Source organism: Pogona vitticeps, chromosome 1, assembly GCF_051106095.1.
Source record: "Pogona vitticeps strain Pit_001003342236 chromosome 1, PviZW2.1, whole genome shotgun sequence".
Taxonomy (NCBI): domain Eukaryota; kingdom Metazoa; phylum Chordata; class Lepidosauria; order Squamata; family Agamidae; genus Pogona; species Pogona vitticeps.
This window is the reverse complement of record NC_135783.1, coordinates 29,601,128-29,616,935: the sequence shown is the minus strand read 5'-3', so window position 1 is coordinate 29,616,935 and position 15,808 is coordinate 29,601,128. Positions and strand designations below refer to the sequence as shown.

Genomic DNA, 15,808 nt, shown 5'->3' with positions numbered 1-15,808 from the left:
TTTTGGAGAGTGGCATGGACTGGCAAAGGACTTTCCTAATCTCCAGTTTGGAAGTGGGTTGCTGCCTGATTTGAAAGATTACTGCGCGAGAGGAGAAGGGCTTGAACCCTTAGAATGGACCGTGGTTGTGTACCCACGCAATCAGTGTGGGGGACAGAGGGTGATCCATCCCAGTCCCTCTTTTCCCCACCAGCCGTGCGAGGGGGACTGGGCGAGGCACCCCTGTTGTGGGACAGCTTGTGCCGTGAGGAGTACTCCACTGAGGCCGATAACGGACAGAGAGCAGTTTGGTCCGGTCCCTCTGTGAGGAGTGACTTAATAACTCCTGATGTTAAAGTTAAAAGTTACAGAATACTGCCTGAGTTAAGTTTGATGGATCCCTTTGAAACCGTTGAATTAAGTTTGTTGAATAATAAAAAGAAGAATGTTCAATCTTCAGAAATGCCTCTGACTATTTTTCCCGCCAAAACTCCGGGGCCGCCTGAGCACGAACAAGAACAGGATCACAATCTAAATAGCAATCCAAATAGCAAGATATATGCCCCTCTGGATGTGCCCTTAGGGCATGATTACACTAAGAAAAAAAAGTATTTAAATTCAGTATAGTATGTTTAAGTCAATGTTTTAAAAGGTGACTATATGCCACACATAAAAGCACTGATTATTTTGACAGGGAATCATTTTATTTTGATCGGAAGTGAGGTATTTAACTTTTCTGCCGGAGGTTCATTTGTTTCAACTCGGGTGTCAAATCTATTTATTTTGAATCATTTTGGCATGTGTGAACACCTCCGTTGGTGTAAATTGTTTCAGTGGTGTTCCTTCCATGCTCCCGCTGACCTAATGGGATGTCAGCATTTCAAAGAAAAAACCCTTTGACACAGCGATATCCCTCTCGCAAGCCTAGAAGTTGCTGGGCTTTGTCTCTGGTTAATTTCTCTTGCCTTCCCTCGTGTCAACACTGACTGCCTTTCTTGGACTACCAGGTGGGTGGCCGAGTGGGTGTCTCCTGAGAGGATCCATAGTAAGATCCCAGTTTGAAATAAGTTTTTTTTTTTTTAAGTCAAAAATATTTTTACAAATAACACCACCGGCAGCAGTGGCAAACCGCCATTGCAAGGGTAGGGCAGGCTAGTGCAAGACAAAGCCTCAATTGCAATGGTTTTAAAAGCCCATGTAGCCTCCTCAAATGATGAACACAACCTATAAATGGATTAAAAGTTTTCCTAAGAGGATGCACATACTAACCCAAATATCATGTGTCAACCATTTGACTTCATGCTGATTTCAAAATCCCCAATTCCAGCTACCAATTCATTTTCATAGTATAACCACACTCTTAGCATCAAGTAACAGGAAGCCCCCCCAACCTTGCCATTGATCCCAGCTGATATCAAATCCAACATGATATTAATTTCCCCCTTGTAATACAGGCATCATTGTCAACCTACAGACTAGAACATAACAGTTACGCAGGAAGTCAGGAGATGTAAAATGGAACAAGGAAGGGATGCTGAAATTTTTCCATTGCCATCACACCTCACTGTTTATATAACCTTGAGCTGGTCTTTATTTATCAGAATAATATATAATGTGCAACTTTTTCACCCCATGGAAAATTTTGAGTCTCTAAAAAAAAAGTTTCATAAAATTTATTAGTAATATATCGAACAATGAATGGATGCCCATTCACTTTAATCTGAAGTTTTAAAGAAGGGCTCCAAGTGATTATATTAGTAGCAGCAATAACATCAGAGATGCCCCAAATATCTTGGTAAAAGAAGGTTGAAGTCTATTTGCAAGTAACTGAGTTGACAAGCAGAACTAGCTCTTTTTTAACTGCAGAAATTTTTAAGATTCACAGAATGCTTTTCTTTAGGACTCTGCCACTGAATCTGCTGGCACTTAGTAAGTGATTAAAGTAATCAAAGGAAAGTGGGAGTGTGGGATTAGTTCAGTTACAAGGAGAGAATGAGGTGTCTGACAAATATAACAAACTGTTAAGAGCCAAGGCAAAAAAAATTGGACAACTTTCCTCCTGCTTCTTTGGGATTCTCAAAGTCTACTTACTTGGCGCCACCAAGTGGCAATAACCTGGATCTGCACTTTTATCTTCAGCTGAGATTGCTGACCCAGTTTTAACCACCACCTCAACACGTGCAATAATGCTGTCTGTTCCTAAAATCAGTTCAACGCCATAAAGTAGCTTCAAGAAACAGAAACAGGCTTTATATCTCTTTGGAGATTAGCGAAAGAGACTGAAATAACAAAGTAGGGTTGTGGAGGTGTCTAAAGATAGTTTTTCTCCCCAAAAGAAATCAACTAAAGAGGAGAGATTATGGACACTGGTAACACTGCAAGCTTTTAATTTAACTGTTAGGAATGCAACATTATTACTTGTAATTATATTAATACAAACTGTAATGGGATATTTTTCCAGCACCAACTTTACATCTCTTGCCCGGAATATTGTGCTCTTCTATTTTGCGTCAATTTGTTTAGGCTGCAAAACATTTTGGGACTTTTAAAATGAAAAGCAGTATAAAACCGTTCCTAAATAAGTAACTATTTGCTCTAAATTAAGATTCTGCATGAGTCCCACTTTTATTTATGAAACTACTAAAATTTCACTGATTTAATAATAATAAAAGAAATCAAGGTGTTTGGGTTTCAAGAAATGTTCAGGGAAAGAGGTTCTACTTACACCGAAGAAAAACAGACACTTTGTCTTGAAGCGCCCTCATGTGGACTTTAAACACCAAGAAGGCACTATTCACAGTCACATCATCATAAACCATGATTCTATAATCTCAGAGAACAAGTCGAGCATCCATTCTCCCAAGAGGTTGCATACCATGGGGTGTTTGAAATTTTCCCACCACTGTGGATCAATTAAAGCTTCATGGTGTTATCCCAAACAAACAAACTGTGTTTAATCTTAAGTGTGTTTCATTTGATGCAGTCAGCTTTGCATCCTAGCTTATAAAAATGGCTTACAGTCCTGGTCAAAAATATTGGCACCCTTGCAATTATGTCAGAAAATGCAACCCTTCTCTCAGAAAATTGTTGCAGTTGCAAATGTTGTGGTACTCACATGTTCATTTCTTTGGTTTTCAGTGAAACAACACAAAAAAAAACAGAGAAGAAGTCAAATCTGATACAATCCCACAGAGAAACCCCAAAATGCACTGGCCAAAATTACTGGCACCCTCAACTTAATATTTGGTAGCACCCCCTTTAGAAAAAATAACTGAAATCAATCGCTTCCTGTAACCATGAATGAGTTTCTTACACCTCTCTACTGGAATTTTGGACCACTCTTCTTCTGCAAACTGCTCCAGGGCCTTCAGATTTAAAGGATGCCTTCTCCCAACTGCTGTTCTGAGATCTCTCCACAGGTGTTCTGTGGTATTCAGATCTGGACTCACTGCTGGCCAATGCTTTGTAACCATTTCTGAGTGTGTTTTTGAAGTGTGTTTTGGGTCATTGTCCTGCTGGAAGACCCATAACCTCTGGTGGAGACATAGCTTTCTGACACTGGCCACTTCATTGCGCCCCAAAATTCTTTGGTAATATTCAAATTTCATGGTACCATTCACACAGTCAAGGCATCCAGTGCCAGAAGCAACAAAGCAACCCCAAAACCTCTTTGAACCTCCACCCTGTTGGACTGTAGGGACTGTGTTCTTTTCCTTGAATGCCTCATGTCTTTTTCTGTAAACAGTGCCATGATGTCCTTGACCAAAAAGCTCTCCTTTTGTCTCATCTGTCCACAGTACGTTCTCCCAGAAGAATTGTGGTTTTGTCACATATGTTTTGGCATACTCCAGTCTTGCTTTTTTATGCCTTTGTGTCAGCAGTGGTGTCCTCCTGGGTCTCCTACCATAGCGTCCCTTTTCATTCAGATGGCAACGGAGAGTGCGAGCTGACACTGTTGTACCCTGTGTCTGCAGATCAGCTTGAATTTGTTGGGAAGTTAATCTGGGTTCTGTACCACCATTCGAACAACCCTTTGTTGTAATTTTTCAGTAATTTTGCTCTTCCGTCCACATCCAGGGAGGTTAGCTACAGTGCCATGGGCTGTAAACCTCTTGATGATATTGCGCACAGTGGACACAGGAACATTAAGATCTCTGGAGATGGACTTGTAGCCTTGAGATCCTTAAAGGAGCATTACATGTTTAACAAGCAATTATTTCTTACAATCTAGACAGGGTGCCAATAATTTTGGCCAGTGCATTTTTATGTTTCTGTGTGGGATTGTATCAGATTTGACTTTTCCTCTCTTTTTTGTGTTGTTCCAATGCAAACCGAGTACCAAAAGATTTGCAACTGCAACAATTTTCTGAGAGAAGGGTTGTGTTTTCTGTTCAAATTGCAAGGGAGCTAATATTTTTGGCAATGACTGTATGTCAAACAAACTACTTTCTGCATCTCTTTGAAAACTGTTGAAAGTTTATTTGAACAAGAGCTGTAGGTGAGGTGAGAGAAAATAGCTCCTTATTACAATCATCATCTGAGGTCTGTGAAGATTCTCAGTCATCCAGGTGAGGTCCTGATATTTTGATAACCAAGATGTATTGATTTGATGATGTACACATTTTTGACTGAGAAGATAGCCAGTTTGAGAGAGGGGTTGTGTGCATCTACTTGTGCATACAGAAAATCCCTCACTCAACAGGGATGGAGGCCTTTGATATAATCTGTCTCCTATTTATCATGCTGGGACCACACTCACCAGAAAGGCCACTGTTAATGACTGTTAAGGACAATGGGTGGAGAAGGAATGCAGAAGTGGGATTTTCACTCACCCTCCCCCCTGTCCTTTGTCCAACGAGCCTATTCAGACCAAGGGAAAGTGAAAGCAACGTGGAGTCTCCTACCAACTCTCCTCAGACTGAAGAAGCTACTTGGATGAGTAGCAAAATGTTTCAACCTAATAAAAAAGAAGTCCAGTTTCCATGACTCAACTTCCAGATCATCTAAGATCCTGCTGAATTTCCCACAAGGAAAAGAGGTTTGATTAGCGGGACATTTCAATTATGGAATTCCCTCACAAGGAAAGCCAGACTGGCCCCAGAAATAAGCTTCACTTTTTTTTCCTGAGTGGGACTAAAATCTTTTTTTTAATTTTCCATGCTTTTTGTCAAGATTGGCAACATGAACCACTCTTCTTGGTTGTCAAAGTTTGGGTTTTCAGGCCTATTGTTTAACTTTGTTTCAGTTCTTTATGTGCCTTAGGGCTATCGTTAGCCGCCTCAGCCTTTTTTAAAAAAAAAAATTAATGAATTAATGCATGACTGTGAATGTCTCTATGGAGCCACTTAAGTTGCACTCAGAGATTTACAGCAGTTGCAAATGAACTAGTAGACCAAAATTTCAGCTAGAGTGGCTCCCAACCTCAGGTTCCCAGATGTTTTTGGACTACAGCTCTCAGAAATCCTTGCCAACCCAGCAAGTGATGAGGGCTTCTGAGAGTTTTAGTCCAGGAACATTTGTGGACCCAAGATTGGGAACCACTGAACTAGATGATGCATACATTTCAGATTTGTGAGATAACAATGATTGAATAAGCCCTACATTTGCTAACAGGAGCAAGACCAAGACTCTTAAGGTAACCTTTAAAAAAGCTTCGGCTCACAGCCTGAAACTGTTACTGTTGGGGTGATCACAACTCGCAGACATCCCATCCTATCCCAGCCAGTATGGCCACTGGTCACGGTGGCTAAGCGGTTCTGCGAATTTTGCAGTTTAAATAAATTTTCCAAACTCTGTTTCAGATGCTGAAAAAAAAATGGAGCAGCAGGATCATACCTTGAACCCCTTCCAGGAGGAGGTCAACTCCTTTCCTATAAAAGCCGTACGCCGCCTCATAATCTTCTTCCTCTTCCTTCTTCAAGGCTAGCTTGATCAGTTCCCCTGCTTTGTCTAAGTAATCTCGCCGTCCAAGCCTGGCCTTTAAGCTCCCTGTAAAGAGACCACGGCTTTCTCTCTCGCCATCAGGTTTGCTCCATTCATGGTCCGAAAGGGCAGAGGCCTGTGACGGAAGTTCAGCAGGAAAGCTGAGGCCAAGGGCTCTACTGGGAGAATTCTGGTTAGATGCCATTCCATCATCCAACTCGGCAGGAGAGTCCACATCCACAGTCAAAGAAATCAGGTCACTGTCACTGGAGAAACCTGAAAGGAAACAAGAGAAGGGAGTGAGGAAGAATTTAAGGGCTCACCTAGCCCAATCTTCTCCTTTGAGGTGGTGTCTTTTACCTCAGGATGAGCAACATGCAGACTCTCAGGGGCATTTTTGAAGCACTCTGTCCCTCATACCTCAAAAGAAATTTTGTTTTTTAAATTGCCCAGAAAGCTTCCTTGTCCATTCTGGGGGAGGAATTCTGCCACATTACAAATCCCCCCAGCTGCTACCTTCCAGCTCTGCAGTTTTACAATGATGATGATCCCTCACCTCACAAAAGAAATTTAAATTAAAAAAACTTTTGCCACCAGAGGGCACAAGAGGACTTTTTCAGTTTAAAGAACATTTTTTTCTTAGTGAACTCATTTTTAAGTTAACAAAAGCAATCTGTGTTTTTTTAAAAAAGCATTTAAAATTATATATGCCAATTTTGGCTGCCACCCCTCCCCCCAAATGCAACCTTTGAGTTCTCAAATAATGTTTAACAATTTTCCTCAGCCCTGCTGTGCTTGCCCATCCTCATCTTACACAATAGATGGTCAACATGTGGCCGATCCACCTGTCTTTACAGGCTTCCAGAGCTTCCTTCTAGAGGTGAAAAAATACACCTATCACACTGAAAAAGGAGAATTACTGTCCTGGAAGCCTCCAATGTGCTTCACTGTTCAACACAATTCACTGCTACAACAGGCAGCCTGAGAGCACCTTATTTTATTTTTTAAAAGTTTAATATTTATTTATTTATTTATTTATTTATTTATTTATTTATTTATTTATTTATTTATTTATTTATTTATTTATTTATTTATTTTATATCTCGCCTATCTAGTCCCTCAGGACCACTCTAGGCGGCTTACAACAGACATATAACAATATAATTAAAACAATTTTAAATAAGGGGAAAAACATTAAACAAGATGGGGCAAATGCTAGGAGAGAAGAAAAAGGGAAAATCAGGAATTAGCTGAGGGGAAGGCCTGCCAAAACATCAGTGTTTTTAGTCGATTTTTGAAAATACCCAGCAAGGGAGCCGCACGAATGTCAGGGGGAAGGTTATTCCAGAGGCAAGGAGCCACCGCCGAGAAGGCCCGATTTCCTGTCTTTTCTTTCCGGGCCTCCCTTGGCGTTAGGCTCCTCAGCCTCACCTCCTAGTTTTGGTTTCATTGAGGGGGGTGGCCCATAGTAGGGCCCAGGGGTAAAAAATTGACACACACACCCCAGACACACCAAAATTCTTCTCCCCTTTCTTATTCCTAAAGCAAACTAGCAGCTGTTATTCAGTATTGATTTAGTACTGTTGCTACCAATTCACTATGACAACCTTGTAATTTTTTAGAAGTAACCCATGACTTTATTTATTTATTATTATTTATACATCATGCCCTCTTTTATCATAATCTCCAATATAAGGATGATAATACTGAAATACATTCAGAATCTTTGTAAGGATGACTGAGACAGCATATATAAGATACCTTAAATTCTCTAAAAAACTAGTGCTTCCCAACTTTGGGTCCTCAGATGCTCTCGGACTACAACTCCCAAAAATCCTAAACAGCACAGCTAGTGGTGAAAGCATCTGGAATTTTTAGTCCAATAACATCTGGGGAGCCAAGGTTGGGAATCATTCTTCTAAACCAGTGGTCCCCAACCTTGGGCCTCCAGATGTTCTTAGACTACAACTCCCAGAAGCCTTCACCACCACCTCTGCTGGCCAGGATTTCTGGGAGTTGAAGTCCAAGAACATCTGGAGGCACAAGATTGGGGACCACTGTTCTAAACAACTTTATATTATTAAGATGTTTGGATAGTCAATACTGGGGATATTCCACAATCCACAGATCTTCAAACAAAGAAGATTTCAACAAGCAGCAAATCCAAGAGCAGCACTTTTATATACCTACCACGAAAAGAAATGCCCTCCCCATTATTTTTTTCATTACTGTTTGCATTTTCGCTCGTGATGGTTGCCTCAACCTCCCTCTCTACCGAAGCTTCTTCAGGTTCCCATGCCAGGACCACCATGCAACAGGAGAAGTCAAGGTTTCAGAATCTGAAGTACTTTGGCACCTAAATATAATTTCCACCTGAGTATTTGTCAGTCACAAAACAAGCTCCCAGCGATATGCTCACAGTCAAAAGAAACTCTGCTACATATAGTCCAGTTCAAGGCATCCACTCAACTCAAAAGCAGCAAGTTAAAACACTGAAAAATAAATATACAAGGTTCTCTCAGTTCAATCTTACCTCCATATTCTGACTGGCTAATCATCACATCCTCAAGGACAGCAACATCCTTGCGTGCTTTAAAAAAAGTAGAAGAGAATTTAATGAGTTTTATAAGTGAAAATAAGTAAAACCTGCTAAGAATACAGCAATTACGTGCAGGCCAGTATTTTAAGTATCTCCAGTATTACTAAAGAAAAGCAGGATTTGGGACTCTTATGTGCAACATGAACGAAGTCCTGGGTAAGCACGCAAGTATTTATGGATCTGACAGTTACAGCCGAAATGCTAATGCTGCCATCTAGAGGGCATAAAGATGAGGAGTTACATTTATGAAAAAAGGGGGGAAAGCCATGTTGTGTTTGCATACAATCCAAAAGCAAGGGTGGGCAATACCTTTATTAGGTATCCACTAAATATCCCACAAAAAGTCATTAGATGTTAAGTTCCTCAGAGTTCTGCAACACTCATTTTGGACCTTCTTATAAATAAGAATGACTAGCACCTATACTGTGTTTCCCTAAAAATAAGATAGGGCCTTATATTAATTTTTGCTCCAGAAAATGTAGTAGGGCTTATTTTCAGGGGATGTTTTCTTTTTTTCATGTACAACAATCTGCATTTCTTTAAATACAGTCATGTCATCTTCTTCTGGTTGCTGTACAGTGGTGGAGGGCAGGGATTCACTGAACTAGGGCTTATTTTGGGGGTAGGGCTTATATTACGAGCATCCTGAAAAATCATACTAGGGCTTATTTTCAGGTTAGGTCTTATTCTCGGGGAAACAGGGTATTTGGCCATGTTTATGTTTCTTCTGCACCATTCCCAGTTCTGTAATGCCCAGCTTGAGGAAGAGTCCTGCAAAACTCAAAATCTAGCTACTGTTTGTGAGATCTTAGTGGTCTAATAAAGGTATCACCCACCCTTATTTCCAGATGAGGTATATGTATGAATTTCTGGAGCCTCCCGGCTTTCTACTCTGTCACCTGGGCAGTGGACAAGCTCACAAAAGACAACAAGGCAGAAGCCAACCTTCAGAACTGGAGATGGATAAGCTGTCTGTCAAGGAATCCAGCAATGGTTCTGCAGGACCAATCAATTCAGACCCATCATGCACCTCTCCATCCTTAAGAAAGAGAAAGACATTAACACAACTTTAGCAGGTATTTGTTGTGAATCAGTGCATTTCCAGTTCCCCTGGGGAAAGCTAGAACAAAAGGGACCAAACCATAAAGACATAGCATGTGATCTCTGATTCTACACTCCAAGACTCTCTATTCTTCCAGAATACGACTAATATCATAATGCAAATACTGTCATCCTGCTAACTGCAGCTACACTGGTGAGGACTTGTGTCCAGCAAAGAGATGGAATGTATAATGAATATCTCAAGCCATGACACTCAACTGCAACCCAAAATGGAACATATTGCACTTCTCTATAAGCAATATTCTAAACTGATATTTATCTTTTGCAGAATTTTATTCTAGAAAAATTTACTTTAAAACAGTTGTATATTCTTAAACTCCACTTCCATAAAATGTGACATCTAGTCCACATGCATGAGACCTTTCTTTGCAAGCAACACTGGTGTATTACCACTGATATTGCTGCAGAAATAGTCTGTCAGAGGTCCCCAACCCCTGGTCCACAGCCCGGTGCCGGTCCATGGCCTGAGCTGGACTGGGCTGCAGACCTCCCAACCCCACAGCCCATTTGTGCCTGCACCGGCGCTCCAGCATGCTCCATGCAAGCACCGTGCCACTGTTTGTGCATGCGCATGAGCGTGAGCACACCCAGGCAAACACTGTGCCGTAGTTTGCACATGGGCACGGGTGTGCGCGTGCTAGTGCGCATGAGCACGGGGGGTGCCTCGCCTTCTCCAGCTGGTCCGTGGACCGAAAAAGGTTGGGGACCACTGGTCTATGTGATATGCATGTGCCAGCATCTCCTGCCCCAATAAAGAGCATGGAAGAAAACAATGTTTTATTAGTATCCAAATCAATTTCATGTGTCATTGTTCCGCTCCTGTTCTGCAGCAGCAGTAAAATGCAACATAAGGGAATAGAAGACCTTTTTAAGGATTCTTGCCTCCCACCAGCCAGGAAAAATTGGGAAGGAGATCAGAACAAAAGCCAGAAAAAGGAAGCAGAACTCTGGACACCAGAATCACAGACAGAGATACAGATAGTGACAGAGATGGAGGGGGTCATCTTATCAGTACCTCTATGCAAGCCTGCTTGGGTACCTCCCTGTATGTCACCTGGAGCTCAATATGGGGAAAAAGTAGACATGGAGAAGCATGCAATGCAACCCTAACAATGGGTTTGATGCAGAGGTTGAAAAACTTAACTTTCTTGTCTGCAGTTCCTATAATCCCCCAGGGAACTGTGAAAGCTGTGCTCTTAAGAAAAATAACTTTTCCAAGATCTAAATGGAACCCTTGGAGTCCCTTGAGAGCCAGCTCAATATGCACTCTTAAGATGGAAAATCGCAGGTTAGCTGTGATTTGTCTGCAGCTAGACTACCAGGCCCCCTCTCTCTTTAGGCTTGAAAGTGATACAGTACATTTGTAGTAGGATGGGCAGATGTACAAACAGAAACAATGCTTTCCTATGTAAAGTAAGCTGTTACTCTAAGGTGTAATATCCACACCCAGCTTTAATTATCCACGTACGGTCATGCTGCTCTTGGCACATTGTTCTCTTCTTGTAACTCCTTCCATTTACTTACATAGCAAGGAGAAGGACTTGTACTATTAATAGCATATATATCACCTCAATAATTTAACATAACATCACACTGTCCCAGGCAGCTGACACATCTCAGTGGACTGGGAGCATCCTGCTGCAGAACCAAGAGTGCATCCCAAGGAGATGGGTCAGATGTGACCCCCTGGAGCACTGGTAGCTGATGATGTTACATGCCCAGCCAGTTGTGGAGCCTTCAGCAACCTTGAGCATGGTTCCAGAGAGCCATCAGATGGACATGGCATTATTATTATTATTATTATTTAATTAATTAATTTATATCCCGCCTATCTAGTCACGGTGGACTACTCTAGGCGGCCAACAGCAGAGATAAAATACAATAAAATAAAACAACATAATTACCACAACAATTAAAAGTAGGGAAACAATAAAGGAGAGAAGAAAATCAAAAGCTATCTGGTGAGAAGGCCTGCCGAAACATCCAAGTCTTTAATAAGTTCTTAAAGGTGCCCAGCAAGGGAGCTCCGCGAATACCAGGAGGTAAGTTATTCCAAAGGCGAGGAGCCACCGCCGAGAAGGCCCTATTTCTTGTTTTCTCTTTTCGGGCCTCCCTCGGCGTTAGGCTCCTCAGCCTCACCTCCTGGCTCGCCCGTGTGACTCGGGTAGAACTTGGTGGGAGTAGGCGTTCCGCCAAGTATCGAGGCCCTAAACCGTTTAGGGCTTTATACGTAAGCGTTAGCACTTTAAAGTCGATGCGGAACCTGATGGGCAGCCAATGCAGTGCGGCCAGAGTGGGCGAAATATGTTGGAATTTTTTCACTCCACTGAGTAATCTGGCTGCCGCATTCTGCACCACCTGTAATTTCCACAGCAACCTCAAAGGAAGCCCCACGTAGAGCGCATTACAGTGGTCTAATCTTGAGATTACGAGCGCGTGTACTAAGATGGTGAGCGCCCCCACATCCAGGTAGGGCCGCAGCTGGGCTATCCGCCTAAGATGAAAAAAGGCGGTGCGGACCACCGACGCCACCTGTGACTCCATGGAGAGCACCGGGTCCAGATGGATCCCCAAGCTGTGGACACCATCCTTTGCAGGGATAGTCACCCCCCCAAAGGAGAGGGAGTTTCCCAAATCCCCAACTGTGGGAGGGCCCACCCTCAGTACTTCCGTCTTGTCCAGGTTCAGCCTCAGCCCGTTCTCCTGCATCCATTCCAGTACAGTCCCCAGGCAGCGCTGAAGACACAGGACGGCTTCTCCTGCAGTTGGCAAAAAGGAGATGTAGAGCTGCGTGTCGTCCGCGTACTGGTGACACGAAGCACCACACCCCCTGATGACCCCACCCAGCGGCCTCATATAGATGTTAAATAGCATTGGGGAGATAATCGACCCCTGTGGAACCCCGCAATTGAGGCTCCACGGGGCCGAGACTCTCTCCCCAAGCTGAACTCTCTGGGGGCGGTCCTCCAAGAAGGAACGGAGCCAGGACAGTGCCAGGCCACCTATTCCCAACTCGGAGAGCCTCCCCAGGAGGATACCGTGGTCAATGGTATCAAAGGCCGCTGAGATGTTGAGGAGGACCAACAGGGACACTTTGCCCCTATCGGCCTCCCTCAATAGGTCATCACACAGGGCGACCAAAGCCGTTTATGTGCCGTGGTGCGGCCTGAAGCCCGACTGGAATGGATCCAGGGCATCTGTTTCATCCAGGAGCGCCTGAAGCTGGTCGGCCACCACCCTCTCGACTACCTTGCTAAGGAAAGAAACATTGGCGACGGGCCTATAGTTGCCAATTTTGTCCGCCGCCAAACTAGGTTTCTTCCTGATGGGCCTAATGAGTGTGTCCTTCAGGGCAGATGGAAATCTGCCCTCAAGGAGAGACCCATTTATTATAGCTGTGGCCCACTCCATTGTTAGCGGCCTGTTTAGCGACAATTCCGGATAGCAACGTTAATCCTGGTACGGATTAATGTCGCTATGCGGGGCACCACTGTATTGCAAATCTAGATCTAGTGAGAGGAGTGCATGGCAGGCTTTTCTAATTCACCTCCCTGGGAGGCTAATCATCCGCAACTGCATCTGTGGATGGGGAATTCAAAGATGGCCTGGGTGGCTTAAGAGCCTTGAGTATTTCCTAATCATTCATAGTTAACAACGTAGCACTACTAAGAACAAGGACTTCACTCCTGTTGCCAAGTGGGATCATTTAAGGGAAATAGATTGGCTCAGAAGTATTAACCTTAAAGAAATCTTCAAGCTGTTTGCTGTTAAAGAGCGCCGGGATGTTGGCAGAAAACTGAAGCAAATCTTCTGCGCACTGTCTTCTCTCTTCAATCACACTCTCTTCAAATCGCCCTGAAACATGAAAAGATCAACAGTCTGAGAAATAATTATGCCTTTTTATCTCCATCTTCTTGTATTTAAAAAAAACTACCAAGAAGAAAAGACATCCGTCTACTAAGTAGATCGCTTCGGGAGACAGCGGCAAGCTTCCCATTCCCCGTTCTCAAATGTCCCCAGAATCTTGTGTTCTGCGGTCGCTCAAGTGATACAATCTGGCAGCCACTCATGGAATCCAAGGCTCTGTCCTTTTTTTTTTAAGGATGGGTGAAGCCATGCTCTTGTTTAGCCAAGAGACAGTAACATATGTCCATCAAATCCCAGAAATTAAATAAGGAAAGGCTTGTCATCGGCAAATATCTATGCTGAACACAGCTACAAGCTTGATCCTACATAGAACACAACATCAGCTATTCAGTTAATTCAAAACAGAGCCTTAGATCTGTGCTTTGCATGGCATAAACTGCAGCAATACCCACACATGTTGCTTTGTATCCTTCTTGGAGCCCTTCATCTTCTCTATTACTAAAATGTGGCCCACAAAGACTATTTCCAAATTGGAATTTGGCTCCTGGGCCAAGAAAGGGATCCCCCACCCCACCCCACCGCAGAGAAACTTCAGTTTCAGATCCATAAGTGTAAAACCTTCCAAGCAAAAGCATCTCAACTGGGAAGTAAGACAACAGGGCCCAGTTGTTGTAACTGTTCAATCCATTTCAACGAGGCTCAAATCCTCAAACCTATGGAGACGATTACACTAAATTAGGGGCAGGCAACTGCCCCTCACATGCTCCCCACATGCTCACCACTAGGTTTCAGATTCTGGGCCCAAAAAAGGCTAAATGTGCTCTATGGAGTCATGATTACTAGCCATTTTTTCCCATCCCTGATCTCATTTAGTGACCACTTTCAGTTCTGAACAAAAAAACCAGTTGTTGTTATGTGCTGTCGAGATGCATCTGACTTATGGTGTCCCTTATGGGGTTTTCAAGGTATGTGAGATATTTCAGGAGCGGTTTTACCGTTTTCCCCTCTCCCCACCACCCGTGAGTTTCCATGGCCAAACAGGGATTTCAATCCAGATCTCCTGACTCCTAATCTCCATTACACCACACTGGCTCTCAGCAAGATCTCCCTGGGCCTTAAAACAGACAAGGGAAGGGATGGTCAAAGGGTCAGCCAGGCCCCATCAAGTCTCACTACCAATTAGACTTTATAGGGGGACTCACAGAGAGAGAGAGAGAGAGAGAGAGAGAGAGAGAGAGAGAGAGATTCCTGAGCTTCCCAGCATGCCCCAGCACCCTCCCAACCACCACATGGAGCCACCAGGCTAGGAGAAGGGGGCCACTCAGACTGCCATCCTCGGACCCGCAGGCCACTGCACCAACAGTAACAGGGGCTTGGTAAGCCTGACTCACCTTTCTCAAGCCACTTCTTGGAGACGAATACCAACATAGTGTTTATTAAATATGTATTTATTTTATTTAAATATTTACTTATTTATTGGAAAAGAAATTGTGTTTAACCAAAACCGTGCTGCTCGGACTTGTGCAATTCAAAGAGGAAGTGTATTTTGGAGCATACGTTACTTCCCTCTAGCATTCTAGCCAGTCAGCCATGACTTCTTTCGAGACACAGGGTTCCCCTGCCACCCTCCTTTTCTTTTCTTATATTTGTCCCTATTCTGCCCTCCTACCCATACGGTCATTCATTTTTTCAAGCTCATACAGCATCCTCAATTCTTACTTGGCTGCTTTCTGCAAGTTTTCCCCAGTACTCCCCACCACTACCATGGACATTCATACTTCTGAAAAACTGCAGTTCCCTTGGGCCGGGTGATATCTCCTTTTTGGGTATGGGTGGTGCTACCTTGGCTTCATAAGCAACAGTACTTGGAGCTATAGTTTGGGCCCCTTGACCCACCAGATGGTTTGGGCTTCCATTTCCAGAAGTCCCAACTGGCACGCTGTTACAGTGATGCCTTGTAAGTCGAATGCTTCAAGCAACGAAAAACTCACAAGACGAAACGTTTTGCACTTTTTTTGGTGACTCGCAAGATGAATTTTTCTATAGCCGCGCTTCGCAAGATGAATTTTTTTTCCTTTTGGGGGGATTGGGTTTGTTTTAAATTGCACAACCGTTAGTACTGCGCATCACAAGATGAAAATTTTGCAATACGACACGACTCGTGGAACAAATTAATTTCGTCTTGCGAGGCATCACTGTATAGGCAGGGATTGTAAGAATGACAAAATGAATACATATGTTATTAGAGGTTGAGATAATCTGGACAAGAAGATTGCAGAAAGTTTGTATTGTGAAAATGTATGTTAAGGTTATAGCCTG

The 15,808-nt window shown here is 43.2% G+C and overlaps 1 protein-coding gene across 3 annotated transcripts in view; it reads right to left on the bottom strand.

Moving 5' to 3' along the window:
* The window catches only part of RPS6KC1 (ribosomal protein S6 kinase C1), a 126,974-nt gene that overhangs the window by 82,296 nt on the left and 28,870 nt on the right, over positions 1-15,808 (bottom strand). For all 3 annotated transcript variants that reach the window (XM_020794630.3, XM_020794629.3, XM_078382945.1), the window contains 4 exons: positions 13,362-13,477; positions 9,446-9,539; positions 8,435-8,491; positions 5,815-6,177 (listed from right to left, as the gene is read on the bottom strand). In XM_020794630.3, the coding sequence (XP_020650289.3) occupies positions 5,815-6,177; positions 8,435-8,491; positions 9,446-9,539; positions 13,362-13,477 (630 nt within the window). The remainder of the gene's footprint in view (positions 1-5,814; positions 6,178-8,434; positions 8,492-9,445; positions 9,540-13,361; positions 13,478-15,808) is intronic.